General features: G+C 39.0%; 1 protein-coding gene across 4 annotated transcripts in view; it reads right to left on the bottom strand.

Moving 5' to 3' along the window:
• grid2 (glutamate receptor, ionotropic, delta 2) overlaps positions 1-18,772 on the bottom strand; it is a 558,936-nt gene that overhangs the window by 26,937 nt on the left and 513,227 nt on the right. For all 4 annotated transcript variants that reach the window (XM_004547245.5, XM_004547246.6, XM_076890935.1 and 1 more), the window contains exon 14: positions 10,589-10,755. In XM_004547245.5, coding sequence (XP_004547302.1) covers positions 10,589-10,755 — 167 coding nt within the window. The remainder of the gene's footprint in view (positions 1-10,588; positions 10,756-18,772) is intronic.

Here is an 18,772-nt window from a genome sequence, read left to right as displayed (position 1 = left end):
AAACACACAGAGCATGGCAACACGCCATAACATGGGAACTCTGCAGGGAAAGAAACAGGATGATGTTAAAGTACGAGACTATCCTACTGCGAGCCACCAGTCATAATCATCAAGTTAACAGTGGCTTCAGTTGCAAGGAAACGTTTTTTCATTACGATCGAAGCTTTCGCATCAGCTGCTCACACTTAGTCCGATCAATGTGACGTGCACAAAAGGGATCAATACTTTATGCATTTATCTTCTTCAACAGCTACTCTATCTCAGTGGCACGTGCTTTATCATTGGAGAAGAATATGTCCACATTTATGGAGGAAGGAACGCAGGTTGGAGGGCACGTACAGGGAGCAGCCTGAAAGCAACGAGGCTCAGTTGTTTACACAATATAATTATTCAGTGGAACTACTCCATTGAAACATTTCAAATTTCCATCTTTGTTTATTTTATTTGACTGAGTCGTTCATATGAAGCATTTTGTTTCTGTTTTGGCCTCATAATCACAATATAAGGCCCCATGTCAACACAGATATCGCTTCTACAATGAATCCCGAGGACTGGAGTGAGGGAGGTTATTCACCCTTGGGTCTCTGGTCCCTCAAGTAAAGTTTGCTAAGCTTAATTATACCAATTAGCACCCTCAGGGTTCAATACACATTCATACACACTGTCAACAAAATTTTCAATTAAGGACCATTAAGCCACAGTTGTGTTCACGAAGTGAAACAGATTATCGAGCTGAACTATGATAAACAACGCACAGAAGTAAAACAGCCATTAACTGTCATTAACATATCGAGAAAGAAACAGGGTAAGAAAAAAGACCTTCATCGTTAATTGATGAATGATTTGCAAAGATTAAATGAATGCATGGGCTGAGTTTGACTGAGAAATGACAAAGAGTGACAGTTACAGACTGAGAGAGCTTAGACAACTTAGACTTGGGCTTAGACTGTCACCTGACATTAAATCACAATGTGTCATAAACACATACAAACACATAAATTTCAAAGACAAACAAGAGTTTCTTTAGAAAAGACTTTTTTTTGGGTGTGATTTCCATGCAGTGAAAACTAAGGGCTTTAGAGCCTCCAGCTTTACTGGAGCTTAGTGAGTACAACAGAAAGAGCGATGCAGTGAATCAAATAACCAGCATGTAGCTTTTGGTTTCTTTGGCAGAAGCCTTGATCAAGCCTAATCACGCTTGTCGCTCAAGGTATTATGCTACTACAAAGACACCAAAAAGATCAAAGGCACAGTTCTCAAAATAAAATAATTTCTGTTGTTTAAAATCTGAACTTTAAAAACTGATTATACACTATTTGGAGGGTATTCATCGAGTGAATGCATGACAGCTGCTGGTGCATTTGAAACTTGTGCTGTTTGCAATTGAAATTGCTTTTGAAATGAACTAATCAATATGAAAGAGAAAGATGAGGGAGAGAGCATGAAAAAGAGACTCAGATAAAAACGTCAATACTTAACGGGGCCCCAAAAATCAAACCAGCAAGTAAAGCTAAAATACAATTTTCTCACTAAGAATCTAGGTGAAAGTTTTCTTTGGAAAAGGACTTGACCCACAGGCCTTAGATTATTCTTTTAATACAGAGTAATACAGTACAGTTGGTTACACACTGTAACCATAGATTCTGTGTGTATAAGCATAAGCTGCTAAAAGTTGGAGCTATTGTGTTTATCCCTCTGTGCCTGTCCAACCTTCAAGACTTTCTTTCATGTCCTTGTGTTCTGTAAGTCAGCGTTTTCTTTCTGACACAGGGGGAACAAACACAGCTTACAGCCTAATGAGTTGGTCTGTCATCACAGAATCTGGGCTTGCTGTAAGTAAGTATTATGCACATGCTAATTCCTCTAAGAGCTGTCGTTATTAGGATAAGGCATGTGGTCAACATCCCACCACGACACCAGTGTTTCCTAGTGGATAACACACACACAAAACAATACGCTACAATAAGGTATTGAAATAAGGTTGGGTTTGTTTTTTTTCATGATAATTTACTATGTCAGTCCATGTGTGGAAAGAAAAAGAGTGAAAATTAGACTCCTTTGCCACAACACACCTGCAACAGCAGGGGAGAGTGGGGCATTACACACTGCGCAGTTCACTAATCCATGATGGGATTAGAGGAACACCTCTTGGCACGTGCATAAAAAGGGTGAGATTTGACAACATATTACGAGCTGTCAAGTATGCATAAAAATGAGTTAGTCAGGGAAAACTAACATATATTGTGCAGATGGAAACAGATGAATGGGAATGTGAGAGACCCAAGATGCCGCTGTGCAGCTGTTCGACAACTCCATCCCACTGAGGAGGGATGTGAATGAGATAAGGTGCTCGCAAAGTGAGCACAGACGCCCTATGGAGGCTCTGTTCCTGCTGCTGTAGGCTTGTCTGATAGCTTCACACAGTCAGCGAGACATACCTCATGAGTGTACTTTGTGTTGGATAAACAGTTGGATCTGTTTGATGTTAGCCATGTGCAAAATATAATGAAAAACCTGTTTATGCTCTTAAGCATGTGGAGATGGGTCACCACAGGGGATAGGGGACACAACATGAGGTCTGAGCTTCTGTCCATGCACCACTGCTGGAAAGTGCACCATTTTCCTGCATGACAGGCTTTAGTAGAAGGCTGTAGTAGAAGATCTTGCTCCTTGGATATTGGGTTCTATTAAGCAGGGAAAGGCCTGTGAAGGAAATATTGTGTGACCAGGTCAACTCCTGCAGAATGAACTCTGCAGAGTCCGAATTATGCAAGAGTATTTAATGAAGTTCAGCCGAGGAAAATAGTGTGCTTCAAGTCGTACATTATGTATGCAGCAGGTTTCAAAAGGGAGATGAGGCATGCTAACTATGCAAGGTTTTTTGTAAACTTGAAAAGAGGAGCCCGTGGCGCCTCAAATGAGATGCTGACTCATTGCCTACTCACTCGTACATGCTAACAGTAAGCCACCACGAATGACCTCTGAGATCCCTTCACAGAGTTCAGATAGGAACCCCAGCTTAAACAGGAATCTCTATCAAAACTCCTGTCCATTGGGTTACCATATGTCTTTCATATGTCTTTGTAACAAGACAACTGCCACAGCTCCCCCACTAACAGCTATACTATGCTTGTTTGTTCTGGTGCCACCAGAATGAATGGGGAAGTAAGTGCAGTTCAGTGAAAATTATGCGAGGAGACAAAGGTTTCTTCACTTCCCACCAGCGACTTAAGATTGGTATATTCATCTCTAGGTAGAGAGAAATGCATCTTTGCATTCTGGTATGTCTGACACAGTTGTCCCAAAGGAGCTCCCCTGCAGAGAGAACATGTGGGATTTTTATGTATGACAAACTGGCTGCAGTGGGAGAGGAATATTAAATATGGATTTTTGGTACTGTATTTCGTTGAGGGGCAGGCAGCTAAATTGTCCTGAATTTACCTGATGTGGAGGGCTCCCAAGGGGACAACCACAACACTTTCAGGCACCAAATCCAGCAGACGTACAACAGGTAGCACATGCGCCACTCTGTGGGGTGCAACAAGTGATATTAGAGAGTTTAGCACTTTCAGTTTCACTGGGGACAACTTTGTTGTCAAGGTGGTTTAGTTCTTATGTAGATAAATGCTCAGTTTGGTGAAAAGAAGAGCGCTTTGGTTTTAAGGGGAAGCCCAGAATTCAACAATGTTGCACAAGTAAGTCTGTCAGAACTGCATCTTGGTGGTCCTGATAAACCAGCATCTGATCCCTTCCCTACACAGTAGTGCCACCTGTGTGCAATGGAAGAAACAATTGTGGGTGGGCTGCGGGACCAAGTGTACTGAAACATGGAGACCCAGGGTTAGTAATGGTTGGAGCAAACTTCCTCTTGAGGTGAGCATCTCTGCGATTTTGATGTTGTGACGGTGAAGGTCTTCTATCGTTTTGGTTCCTTGATTGTTTAGTGTAAACGAGCCATGGCTCTGTCAAGGAGTGGTCTAAACGCCTCACTTGGGGGATAAGGGGCCATCCAGCATCCTCCATCTGACTTCTGGAGAAAGCTAAAACACAAAAGTATGCTGTTGATGCTCATCGTCCACTTTGTCATTATTGCAAACAGGCTGAAGCCGTGCTTCCTGATGTCCGTGGCTATCTCTGGGGAAAGAGCGATGGGCTAAATTGCTATGGCAGACAAGGCGAGGATAACCTCGCCACGTTTGCCCTGCAACATCTTGAGCAGCATCCGGCTTAAATTTCTGAAAAGGCTTCCCTGGGATGTAGCACCTAAGCTAGGTTACGCTTTTCCAAAAATAACAGTAGAAAACCAACGTCCTTTGGAAAATCACTGTTCTGCTTCACTGTTATGAACAACTTGTGGCAGGATAGTGGGACGAGCGACACATATATCATCTTAAAGAGGAACTCAAGATTCTTCATTACTAGGCTCGAAGGGTCCCAAAAGAGAACTGAGAAAAAGCCAATGAGTCTGGCTTGTTATTTGGATCCGACTCTACAGTAGAATGTCAAAGAATACCTCCTCTGCCTCCTGTACGAGATTATCATCAGCCATTATCATCAACTGCAGACATCTTCACCTGCAGGGGCAGTCTGATGGAGAAATCACAAAGGCAAGCAAAGCAGCTGGGTCCAAAGTTTCCAAATGGGGGATGAGGCTAGTCTGGGAGTTGGTGCACAGGAGAAAACTGATACTTCATCATCTAATTATTTGTTGATTGCTGCAGAAAATTCAGAATACAACTCACCACTCAGTGCACGTAGGGGCTGTAAGGTCACAAGAGAGCTATTGGAAAAACATGTTTTTGAAAGTGTAGCATGTAGAATTGAACTATATAATAGTAAAATGAGCAACCCAACCCCAAAAAATACAGATCAGTAATTTTCCATTATAGTCATTTGATGCTTATTTAATTAATAAAAAGATATTTTTTTTTCTAATTTAACAAATCCTAGAGCATGAGTTCACCCTGTTTTGTCTCAAAGTTAAAACATTCATAATGAGTGAAAGCCAAAGAAAGCAGAAATGGTCACTTGTAAAGCTTGAGTCACATTGCTGATACAGTATGACACACTGCCGATTATTAAATGACTATGAAACTACTATTACTTTTCTGTCACTGATTTGACTTACTGGTTCGATTTTCCATGCTAATTGTTCAGTCAGTATAATTGTGTGTTCCTTCTCATTGCGAGTTTTATACAATTGTGTAAGTGTGACTCACAAGCACAGGCAAACCTCCTCAATTAGACCTGACCTCCTTTTTATTTTCAATGTTCAGATTATATTTGAATTTTTATTGGTCAGGTGAAAGGACAATTACATAGACTTTCATTAAATGTATTTCAGTATTTCATCTGTGTTAGCCACTAGATAGTAAAAACGTCTTTCACCAGTAGATATAGTAGATTTTTCTTTTTAAATGCATGAGACACCTCTGACAGGACAGGACAAGGCAATATACCTTCATCTCTCTTCTGCAGGTTCTGTTTACAACCCCTCTGCTGGGACTAAAATGTAAGATTTACATGAGCAAAGGCAGCTTTAAAAAACGTTTATATGTGCCCTTCACTGGTGAAATTTACTTTATCACTATCATATACATTCCCAAAGAAAAAAAAAACACTATACAATTCATTAAATTTCCCTTCAAGGTTTACAATAACCAAACTTTCAGAAGTCAGTTCATCAAGAGTTTTTTAACTATTGCTGACAATTTTATTGTCATGAGAGCTGGGGATATAAAAGCTTGCCAGAATGCTGAAAGCATCACAACGAACTGTTTATGTGCCATATATAGTTTACCTTGTATTTACTGGGACTCGATGCGCTTTAACATCATTTAAAATAACTTTTAGTCAAAGACTACTTCCACTTCTCAACACAACACTTACTATTGCTGACTTTGATTTTTCATCTGGAAATGGAATTAACAGCAACAAAGAATATATGCACACATTGCTGGATTAAAGGCTGAATAAAGACTTTAGCCATGGTGTTAAGATACCAAAATGAAATAAATAATTAAATAAGAGTAATAATAATCACTTCTGAATAAAGTGGCATCATGGCAAGCTACTCCAAACAAATCTACATTTGATAACACAATACTGAACCCTAACCAAGCCCTCACGGTAGGTTTCCTACTTTTGCAAAGTTATTTTGTGGAGAAACACATGATTCCTTTCAAGATAAAAATAAATATATATGAAATTATAAAATAATAAAATAATAAACGGCCAACTCAGGACCTCCAAAAGTTCTAATCCCTGCTTTCATATAAACCATGCCAAGAAATTACATGACACAGTCTAAGAAGATAATGTAATTTCTCCAGAGTGAAGCCAGGCTCGGGTGCTCACCACAGCAATCCAAGCCACAGCCTCTGAGGTGTGATTTATCTGTTTGTAGCAGTGATTTGTTGCAGGTGTATACGCCATTTCACCCCTCAAATGTACCATACAACATGCACTGCCAAGGTCCCTACAGATATACAGCCCACCATGGCTCTATTTTTGAAGCAGTTAATGATTAGCCCTCAGGCCACTGATGAACAGTTGCCTGCAGACAGGTAATAAAACAACTATATAAATGTATCTTTGTGAGCAAAGCCAAACTCATACGGTAGATGTGGCTCTCCTTGCTCACCTCAAATGTGCTTAAATTGAGAAAGATAATAATGAAAGACAAAATTTGATATAATATTGGTCGTGTAGTTGATTTTCTCTGAAGTGTTCCTCCTAACATTTCCCAGGTATCTATCTATCTGTCTATCTATCTGGGCACCAACACCCTCAAGATGTCCATCAGCTATGGATTAAATCTTCACATCACTGCCTTCAGACAAACAGAGACAAAAATAATATTTGCCAGGGAGAAGGTTTTTTTTTGAAGTTCTTGGCCCTTCAGCACTTCAAAGCAACTTGTCAGAAGCTGTCGGTTTAAATTAGAGGACTACTCCTTTACGGCACTGGTTTTTTTTTTTTGACTGGTAAATCTGCAGGCTGTCTCCAGCAATCACAGAGCATCACACATACTCAAGCATGTACACATTTGCACTCTATTTGTTCTACTGTGCCGCCAAAAACTTTTAGATCCGCACAGTCACACAAACAGAAGCAGGCATGCGCTGGTGCTGCACTTGAACTCTGCCGATGGTTTTCTCATTACAAACTAAATGGTTTAAACTGATGAAGCTGTAGCAGTCTGCCTTTTTCTCTTTCTTCTCAAAGTGTCGAAGCAAATAAATTCTTTTTCATCTCTCATATTATCTCCAGGGGCATGCAGATAGCAAACACTCCTCAAGTATGCAGAAGACGCACACTGATACACACAGTAAATACAAAGTAAAGTAAATACTCCTCAGAAGTGGTTAAAGCTCTCCCCAGTTAGACCAGCCAATCAATGACATCTTTATTCATCATTGCTATATTTTAATCATCTTGCTTATCTTAATGGTGTTTGTATTAGTAGTATTTTTTAGGACTTTCTAACATAGGACAATGCATTAACATGAAACTCTCACTAGTAAAAGTTACTACACACTGATGCCTATTTAACGCATGTTATGCTTTCAAACGAGTATCAGGTTATGGGGATAATATATGCAAATGAATCTAGAGTGTACATAGGTGGAGTGCTTTAAAACTGATCCTTCTGAGACATGTTTCTAAGTATTTCATTACGACCGATTTGAAAGCAAGAACAGCCTACCAGGAAGACATGAGAACCAGCTTTAGGCAGAATTAGCCAAAGCCACGAAAAGCAACTTACATAGGGATAGAATCAAAAAGCTTCACAGAGATCCTAATACAAAATGTGTTTTTCTAACACAAAGGCAGAAAAGCCTGCAGCTATAGCTATTATATTTGTTCTGTCATGTCATGTCAAGAAATGAAATCTCAAAAAAGATGCAAAAAGAGAGGGAAAAATGACACAGTGGTCTCAGACACATGTGCTTGTACTTGAATCAGAGAAGGTTTTGCAGGCTTAACAGATGTTGGCTGGTTATATAATTCCTCCCACTGGCTCTAGTTGTTTTTGGCCAGCTTGAGCGTTGTCTACCCATACACTGTGTTACTGCCTTTGAAATCCCTTTTAGTAGACGAGATTCATACCAGTATAGCGATGCACTGATATGAATAAAATCATGCCCATCTCATTTCTGTAGACAACGCAGCATGTGCCATTTGGTACGCTTAATAAACACTCAAGCTTGTATACTAGTTCCACAACATTTCTCCTCAGTATTTTGGATAGATTCCATCACTCCACTCTGCACTGCTGCTGCCTACAGAGAATGTGATTGACTGCTTGATAAACAACCTCATCAGTTTGTGCTACTGACCAAAAAAAATCCCCTTCTGCTACACATTTACATAAGCAAGACTAGGCTAGACTTAACTATGAACAAAAGATGTAATCTACAGTTTATTATTATTTATTGAAGTGGGAAAAATACACTCACTGGGCACCTTTTAAGGTATATCTTGCTATTCCTGAGTTGAACCTCCTTTTGCCTTCAGAGCTGACTTAATTCTTCATGGCATATATTCAACAAGGCGCTGGACATTCCCCAGAGATTTTGGGTCATACTGACATGAGAGCATCACACAGGTGCAGCAGAATTTTCAGCTACACATCCAGAATGTGAATCTCCTGTTCCAACACATCCCAAAGGTGCTCTATTGGATTGAGATCCAGTGACTGTGGAGGCCATTTGAATACAGTGAACTCACTGCCATGTTCAAGCACGAATTTGAGATCATCTGAGTTTTGTGACATGCCAAGCCAATATCCCCCACATGCATTCATGTGGTTTATTCCAAATTCAGACCCTACCAACCCAACAAAAGTTGCAACAGCAATCAAGACCCATTAGACCAGGCTATGTTTTTCCAATATTCTGTTATCAAAATTTATGGAACCTGCTCCTTCAAGATCTGACGGGTTGTCAGGTCAATTCAAAGACGCTCTTCTGCATAGCTTGGTTGTAAGAAGCAATTATTTGAGTTACTTTAGCGTTCCTAGCAAGCCTCTCCTCTGACCTTTGGCAACAATAGGGCATTTTTGCCCAGAGAACTCCTGCTCACTGTAAATTTTCTCTTTTCTAGGCCATTCTCTAGAGATGGTTGTGTGAAAAAAATGCAGCAGATCAACAGTTTATGAAATATTCAGCCCCTCTGGATCCAACAACGAACACTTAAATCACCTTTCTTCTTCATTCTGATGCTTAGTTTGAACTTCAGCAGGCCATCTTAACCATGACTGCATGCCTAAATGCAACAAGTTGCTGCCATCTGGTTGGCTGATTAGATAATTGTGTTAATAAGCAATTGAACAAATGAACAAGGGAATGTACACAATGTATCCCTCTCAAATACCGTTGGATTTCCCAGTCAACACAAATCCAACCAAAAGATGTGTCAAGCCTCCAGATTTGTTATGACCTGGCCTTCAGCAATGACTAAACATAATGAAACCTTTCTTTCCATGGTGCCAAGACACTGACTGCTCATATGATTCCTGTTAAACCCAGACTTTGTGCTTTGTCAGTATATTAGAGAATAGCACAACGTAAAATCTAAAACTCACTGCAAAGAAAAACAAAATAATTATGCCTCTGTAATTTTTTTTCTCCTGACGATTTCTCTCTGGTTTTTCGTTTGAAGCATGGGGACCAGTGTGAGTTAACGGTTTAAAACTGACTTCCCAAGAGTGTGACACTGCCTCCATAGCCTGTCAATTAATTCCTTGTTTATTTTAATAGAAGTGATGATAGGCAATATTCAGAAGTGTAACGCTTCACCAGATATGGAGCAGACAGACAGGCCTACCCATTCAAACTCTGTGAAGCTTGCAAAGTTAGGCCCACACACACAAGATGTTCCACTCACTTACAGCACACACAAATCCAAATCCACAAATAGACCAAAAAACTCATAACTCATAAACCCACAGGATTAAGATGCAACCAATACGCTCATGGCTTTCACAGACACTTCACCTCATGTGACATCACTGCACAGCAATAAAGATTAATGCAAAAAACAAATGAGGCCTCTCAGCGTGTAGATGTATGACTTTGTGTTGCATTTCAAGACACTACCAAGATTCCTGGTCACTGTAAGAAACTAGATGTATAATGAAAAAAATGAACAAATTCAGTTACTGTACTCAGCAGTGAGAAGCAACATTCTTAATTCTGGAAGACAGAAGTTGGCAATTTTTATCTGCCACCTTGTTGTTGTCTAGATTGATGTCTTAAGGTTCTTCGGGCACTGTACAAGGGCAAATTTTATGGTAGCGGCCATTTTTTACAGAAATTAATCTGGAGTAGCAATAAAAAAAAAAAAAAACAACTTACTGGACTTCTCCATAACTAGGAAGATACATATAAATATATTTTGAATGCTACTCATTTCCAAAACAGGTGGATTTTTCTATACCTAAAAGAGAAGACAATCTAACTGAGATGAATGGTATGAAACAGAACAGATCCAGCAAGTAAAATATGTACTTTCTTTGTAAACTAACAAATAAAATGCAGTTAACGATGCAGCTGGCTGCTGTTTACTGTTATAAGGCTCTTACCTCTGGGAGAAAATGTCCCTGTAGGGGCTGCCGTGCTGCATGGCGATACCGTATCCACGGTCTGGTGCGTTGTTGCTGACGGTGTAGAAGGAGCAATCCTCATCATTATTAGCAACGTACTCCAGCACTGCTGCATCCCACACAAAACCAAACCGGCCATACTTCACCTGAAAGACATTTACAAGGTGGTTAACAATGCTCAGAAAGGTGCATCGGAGGTCATGCAGAACACATCCCAGAGCATTCAGCACTTGAGTTATTGAGATGGTTTTCTAAGAGATCCAAGAATGGCTCACAGGTTGAAAATTGAACTATTTAAAGATATTTATGGGCTGAATCGTCTTAGACCTTTTCTGCCTAACGTGCTCTAAGGGGACCAATTCACCCCAGTGCTGAAATTTCATAACTACAGTCAGCAGTTTTAGTCCAAAAATGTTGTGTCGAGCCAAGATTACACTATTTGTGCGTTGCAGGACGGCAAACTTCATAGCACAGCACAGCAATTTTACTGTTCGGCATTCCCCCTTGACTGTAGATTCATGTAGTGTTTTGGCTCATCTTCATTGAACCCTGCATAGGTGTGTGTTGGATCTGTTTTTCATTTTCATGTCCTTGTTGTGTATGTGCATGGTCAAACTGCGGGTATGAGTGAGATAGCAGCTTGTGCGTGAGAAGAATTGGAAATGGACTCAAGGTGAGAATCACAGTTTATTTCACAGTACAAGCCAAGGTGCCTGTTGTTAACATAGCTTCTAGTTAATATTCTGTAAATCTACGGGATATTTTCGCAAGAAAATGAAAAATGGAGAATAAACAACCAGATTGGGACATTCACATCTTAACACCTCTTGACAATTCACATAAATAGCCTCGGGTGACAACAGGCACACAGACACACACTTCTCCTCTAATACATTATTTTGGACTTGGTGTGTCATTAACTTTAATGGAGATTTATAAATTTTTCAAAACCCTCTGTCTTTGTGTGTGTGTGTGTGTATCACCTCACTTGGCCTATGTGAGATGACTAATGTCTGAGAACTGACAAGACCTTGTGATTGGGTAATTTCACAGCCTGTAGCTCTCTGCAGTGTGTACATGTGTGTACGTGTGTGTGTTCAATAATTCACCGCAGGGCATCAGAATAGCAAATTCAGCTCTTTACAACCTTAAAAAGAGAAGAGAACACTTTATTACTTTTAAGAATAATTTAATGGCTTTTCATTATTGCTTTTGAATTGAAAAGATTATGGGCTTTGTGCTACGTAAATTAGCAAAAAAATCTGTTTCAACAGCTTAAAATTGAGCATTAAGGGCACTTTTCCCCTACATTTGGGTGAAAAGAGCTCAAATCAATTATTAAGCACAATATATGTGCAGTGACCTCTGATGTCAAATCAACCAAAGCTCTGCTAATCTGATTAACACTGTCATTGCCCTTTGTGTAAAAACCCCAACAATCAGTCAAAAAAAGTGCCAGTAATATACCCCAATGACACCATTTGTAATTTTCCTAACATTTAATGTTTTAGCTTGTGTATTGAATTGTAAATGGTGCCCTGCAAGGGAGAGAATGCAAGCAAACAAATAGGATGGATGTAAAAGCCTCTATGTGTGGATGAAATTAAGACAGAGTGGAATTCATGTGTTTGCTTTGAGTAATATTGGGGAAACAAAAATAGAGTTGGCTTTACACAGGAACACAAAAAATATGAATGTAATTGTATAAAAATGAGTGAGTTTAAAGGCAGCAGAGAGCTATGCAAATTCTAAAAAAATGCACTGACATAAAATATTAGCCTGTGGCCTAAATGACTAGCCAGAAAAGAAAATATGGGGGAGCAGAGGTTTAGAACATCAGCTTCAATTTTTAGTGACAGAAATGTTTCCTGTTGTTCCATTTTTTAATGAATTGCACATTGAGTAATAATGAAAAACTCTTCAGTAGTGCTTTTATGATAAAAATGTCACTTGGTTATGACTGAGCGCCGTGATTTTTCTGTTTCCTATTGTGTCTTTTAGTCACGAGGTTGTTGATCTCACAGGATCAGTTAATACAAACACCGGTTCAATATGTCTTTTTAAAGGTTACATCAATTCCACTACGTTACAGCGCAATCACATAAAAAAGGCATTGTCCCGGTAATGAAGAGGATGCTGTAGCCTGTGAAGGGAAATGCTTTTGCCTCCAGCTGCAGCTGTTTCATAAACAATGTACAATATGTGTGAATAGGGAGCACTTGATTTTATGCACCAGAACAGCCACTCTACGTGCAAAGCTTAATAAAGGCTCGTAACCTGGTTAATTACTGACGACAAAATCTCACTTAGAATGGTACCATAGAGTGATGTGCTGAAGGCCAGCTTACTTCTTTTTACATAGTGTATCTGAAATGTATTAGCACTGTGTTCTGACTTTCTCTTTCATGGTATTTCTTATCCAGTTTATGAACGGTACCACTGCTTGTGTCTGACGCTTGTAGTTCATGACCCTCAGGTGTGCAAAGAATGAAACAGAATTGTGGTACGGAAAAAGGGAAGAGACTAAAATGTCTTCAACTTCAGCATTTATCGCAATAGAAAAAGTAATGTCACTGCTGGTAAATGTAAGGCAGCGGCTTGAGCGATTGCAATGATTTTCCATGTGCACGGCTGAAGAAGCTTCTCCTTAACAATTTGGCGGTTGCATTAAAGCTGTTGCATCAAAACTGTTTGAACATAACCGTAATAAAAATGGCGTGGTTACCACAGTAAATACATAATAATGTTAATTTTTACTGAATGGTAGAAGTAACATTTTCTCTCACATCCTTCACTTGCAATTCACAGTAAAGGAGATAGGGGATGCTTGTCAGCGGACCAAATAACTGTGAGGAACATGAGGGTGAGTTTATGTTTTGAAATGAAAAATGTAATGCTTTTCCATCTATTAAACCCATAGATTTCAATGTAACATTTTTTTTTTACCATTGCGTATTTACATATTTTTCTCTTTTTCCCACTGTAATGTCCATCCACAGTTGCACTAGTAATATAACACAATTTTAAAAACAGGTATACAATAATAGGAACGCATATACAGATTATGTATATTCATGTCATTATTTCAAATTATAGTCAGAGAAGTACCAAGATATTAACCCTTTAAGTCCTACCAAGTCCGCCAGAGCTTATATTATATTTTTACATGTTGTAGTGCCATTTTTGGGAGCATTTCAAGTTGCTATACATCAATACAACCATTATAGCCCAAAATTTCATAATATGTATGCATTAAGTGCATAGTAATTACATAAATTGCAAAAAAGTGCAATCAACTACAAAAAATTTAAAATCGTTTTTGTTTTTTTAACATATATTTCTAGTTAGAGAAATTTAAGAAGCTTATCCCTCAAAACTGCAAATACAAAGGAGTTGCGCAAAATAGTTTTCCATCACAGGAAATTTATTTTGAGTGTCTTTATAGTTTTATTTTTGAAATACACCAATTTTTATATACTGCAGTAAAAACGAAAGTAAATAGTATGATGCAAATTTGCAAAAAAACAGCATATGCATTAAAATAAACTATTTCCAGCAGTGCAATATGAGTTCTAAGCATCCCAGAAATGATACAGAAAGTCATAAAATCAAACATGACTTTTAAAAACACCAGTATAGGCTCATAAGGCCCTGAAGGTAAAAAACTACATTTCCGCAAAATGACGTCACTTCCGGTTTCAGGCAGGTCATGGCGGATATGCGATAGTTCGCGCTGATGGACGTAGGAAGTGTTACAAACAGCTGATCGGATCGGCAAAGCGTGTTTCTGGAATATTATGTTTTTGTTGCTGCAAGTGCTTTTTATGCAGTTTTTGCAAAACTATAGCTGATGGCATAAGTAGATGTAAGTACAACTCCTTCGGTTTCATATGCAAAAAAAATTATTGCGCTAGCTTACATGGTTGCAGTTCTACCGGGATTTAAAAATAGTTACGCAAAACGGAGCGTGCTGCTCTGACCGGCTTTAAAGGGTTAATAGGTAATGGGTTACTATTCACTAAAAACCTGTTTATAGCAAATCTCATCATCTACAAATTATGCTTACAATATGATGAGAAATAAAATTTCTACTGGGTTATGTTTTTGATGACTATGACTATTTGACGACTGTTTTATCAAATGTAGAGCTCATTTAATTGTTTTTCAGATGATCTCCAGGATCTCTTAAATGAACACAATCCACCATGTGCCATGATCACTGAGTATTTTTGGTGCTAAATAACATTTCGCATTTTAGGGGTTCATAAACCCTCCCATTATCATACAAATGGGGTGACTGGGGGGGGGTTGGAATATTCTTAGACTACACTGGGAGATATTTTTTGGTGCTTTCATTTGCAGGTGTGCTGTCTTCAGGTTCTTCTGGTGGTAATAACCGCGTTTGTATTTGTCGAGTGAACTTTGATTAATTGCGTTCAGGCTCAAGTTTTAAAATCCTTGAAAATGTTTTCAATGCGTGTCTAAGTTATCATGCTCTTGCCGAATGTACTTGATATGCAAGTGATTTTTATCTCATGCAACACTAACTGCTGCATCTAATATCCAACCCACACACACTGTACAGACGTGCTCCTTCCTCTCTTCCACAGGTCCAGGGTTGTGCCTCTGCTTGGGCCAAGGTAATTAAATCATAAGCTACTTTTCCCAGAAACATTGACACTCTGGAAACAATCACAGTCACACGCAGATATACCAAAACAAACACACCCAAGCACAGTCGCACCCAAACACAGACCACACAATCATACGGACACACACTATCAACCACCAATGCATCCTAATCACTGCATTGGGCCTTGTTTTCTTGTCTCATGAATGTGACAAAGACAACTCGGTAAGATCCATAATCACTAAATTAAAGTTAATTGCAGCGTCTCTCTTTTTTCTGCTTCCTATTTTTTCTATGACTCACGCCACTTTTTCATTTCCATCCCTCCTTCCTGAAAAGGCTTCAATTCAACTTTATTTATATAGCGCCAAATCACAACAACAATTGCCTCAAGGAGAGAAAATGAAACCAATTCTGTTGCTCTTTCATTGTTTATGGTCTATATATCTTGTTTATCAGTTTTAAAGGGGTTTAGTGATGGTAGAGCTCATTTAATGAAGCCATAACACCACTGAACCATGAGCCAGAGTTGTTTCTCAGCAGCTCTGATTTGTGTTTTCACCCAACCACAGGAGCAAGAAAACACGAAAGATGGAAATAGTTAAATCGAAACTAATTATTCATGTCTTTGCTTCATTATTTGTTATTACTAAATTCGAAATTATGGGAGCAAAATCACCAACTGGGTTGTGATGAGCGTGTTAACATGTTGTATAACATCATTTTGCGTAACCACAGTCTAACACAGTCGGTGTATTGGGGTGCCACTGCAGCTATGTTGCAACAGAAAGAAGAAAAAGTGAGTAGTTTTACATTATACTGGAAAAAAAGAAAGAAAGAAGAAACAACTGTGACATGAGAAAATGTAGGACAGGTTAACTTAGCGACCCAAACAGATCCGAAATGCTATTTTAGAATGAAAGGATGCCAGATTTGTTAGCCTGAATTCACTGGCTGGTAACTTCAAAGCCCTGGAAAAGTAAAGCTTCACAACATTTGAGCATATAAATGGGTCTTATCTGAAAAAAAGACTGACTACAAAGTCCACTAACTTTCCCTAACTTGCCTAACCTTAAATAACCCGACAGCACTAATTTCCATTATAGCAGAGCTTCCACACATAACAGTGTATTTTTAGTTTAAAGATAACTATAGAAAGTGCAATAAAAATATTTCCTTAAACAATATCCAAACAGCACATGAAACCTCCTTCTTTCTACATAAAGAAAATGAAGAAGAAGAAAAAAGCATTGAAATAAACAAAAGGCTGAACTTTGAACTTTGAGGGCCATTCAAATGAAAAGTGGCCACCTACACATACTCCTTGGGGTGACTGCACATACATTCTGACTTATAAAACTCTCTCTAGACGCTACATTGCAATTATATTACAGTACTAGCCCCATGTGCGTGTGTCTCTGCAGTTTTCAAGAGGTCTTTCTATCTCATCCATGGTTCAAACAGTTTGGCTTAAGAGTCTAGGCATGCTGCAACTTCAAAATGCCCAAACTACTCCAGGGTCCACTCGCTTTTTCTCTCTCTGATTTTTCTCCTCTCTCTCTCTCCCCCCCTCTCTGAGAAAGATCCCTTGAAGGGCACCCAGCATGCAAAGGAATACCAGATTCTTCATCTCGCTCAAAGTTTAAACTAAAGTATATCAAAAATCTTTTCCCTCAGCCATAAATTACATCTTAGATTATAAACACTTTTTTACAGTGGCACATAACAAATCATCCCCCAGTGTGAAATTAGTTTCTTAAATGATCACCATTTAGCCTTAAAGCAATGTATGTGAAATGTTTTACACATGGGAGGCTGTGTGCTTTGTTCTTTAAAGTGAGAGTACACTGACAAAGTTGCAGCAAAACAGTAGAAACTTAAGAGGAAAGGTCATGGCTGTAATAAAGGACATTCTTCCTAATTTTTATTCATATATTATTTCAGTATTGAGTTTTGTGCTATCCACGTGGATTTGTTACAGCTTATCCTCACATTTTTCTTTTGTTTATTCTCCCAGTGAATTAATCAGCTTTCAACAGAAACTGATCTTTAGTCATACATTAAAAAGACAAACAAGCAAATAAACAACAATAAAACAACAAAGAAAAACCCCAACTTGAATTTTTAAATGTACCTCTAATGACAGCTACCTGGTTAGGTTTAGCTTCTGTACCACTGACCAGCAGTACCTGGTGGACCACCTTTGCTATGGCACAGCGACCGCCTTGTCTCCTATTTTGATTTTGAGCTTGGACACGACTCCCGTTTTGTCTGTGAGTCCATCTGGCCTTAGTTCTCATCATCTGAACCTGGATTAGTTTAAATTGGCAACTGATGTTCCTTTACTGAAAAGATTGATGTCCATGATGAAATGTCCATGTGTAAGTGATCAAAACAACATTTCTACTGTGTGATCTAAAAAGAGCAGCAGTGCTGGAAGTGATCTAGAAGTGCATGACCTAGAGGGGAAGGTCAATCTACTTTAAATTACTGATGGCGTTTGCTTTTTATAGACAAGAAGAGTGAATGAGCATTTATCATTTACACATTTAAACAGACAGATTATGGTGTCGTTTTTCTGTTGGGAAAAAGGCAGAGCAGCCTGCCTGTTCGGTGACCCCATCATAATTTGATTTCGCTTCATAGAAATGAGTGAACATTAAAAAGATTACCTAGCTCAGAAATTACATCATTAAGCTTTGTATTTTACAGTGAAGTCTCTCATCTTTACTCATAACTGCTACCAGCTCAGAACTGTCTCCCAACAGCCTACACTCACGGCGTACTTCTGCATATGTCTTCTTGCATCACTCTCTTTTGACACTGATTTGTTTGATTTTGAGAAATGTGAGAGCGACTGATGGAAGACAGACTCTGACAGAAAAAAGCCAACAGCCCAGAGACAAACTTAAATTTACTTGCAGTACATCTCAGGCCAGAGATCTAACGCTTCTGCCAATTTCTAAACTTTATGGGTAGTCTCTGTCGCTCTCACAAACGTCACACAATCAGTCCATAGGCGTATGTTTCACGTCTGTAGCATTTAGAAACATTCACGTCTGGTAACCGACTTTATGCTTTTACTCAGTCCAACCAGATTGATCTTTAAGGGCTGAAGTTACAAAGCTTTCCACCTTTCTGCCAGTTTGAGAGAGAACAGGTAGAACTGATTTTTAATTCACAAAATACAACTGGAGGATTCTGTGTAGTGAATGGTGAAATAATACATGCAGTAGATAGGAGAGAATTTGGTGTGTCTGCAGTGTAAGGACAATGACAGAGGGTAATAACATTGTCTGATAAAATACATTTTGTATCACAGCTCTGATGACTGCTGCTATCAGCTTGTGAGCAGTACAGGTTATGCTTGCAACCTTACCGTCCTGCTTTTGTCCACACCACGTGAGTAAAATTCACCAAGCGGATTTTGGTCTGACTGCGGCATAACACTCAAACCACATCCTCACAGCTAGTTCTGTCTCTCTCTGTCTTGTTTTACTTGCATCCCACATGCTCTTTGCTGCCTTTGTTTA

The sequence above is a fragment of the Maylandia zebra genome, linkage group LG12, assembly GCF_041146795.1.
Source record: "Maylandia zebra isolate NMK-2024a linkage group LG12, Mzebra_GT3a, whole genome shotgun sequence".
Classification (NCBI taxonomy): domain Eukaryota; kingdom Metazoa; phylum Chordata; class Actinopteri; order Cichliformes; family Cichlidae; genus Maylandia; species Maylandia zebra.
Note: the sequence above shows the minus strand (reverse complement) of the source record. Positions and strands in the feature narration are given on the sequence as shown.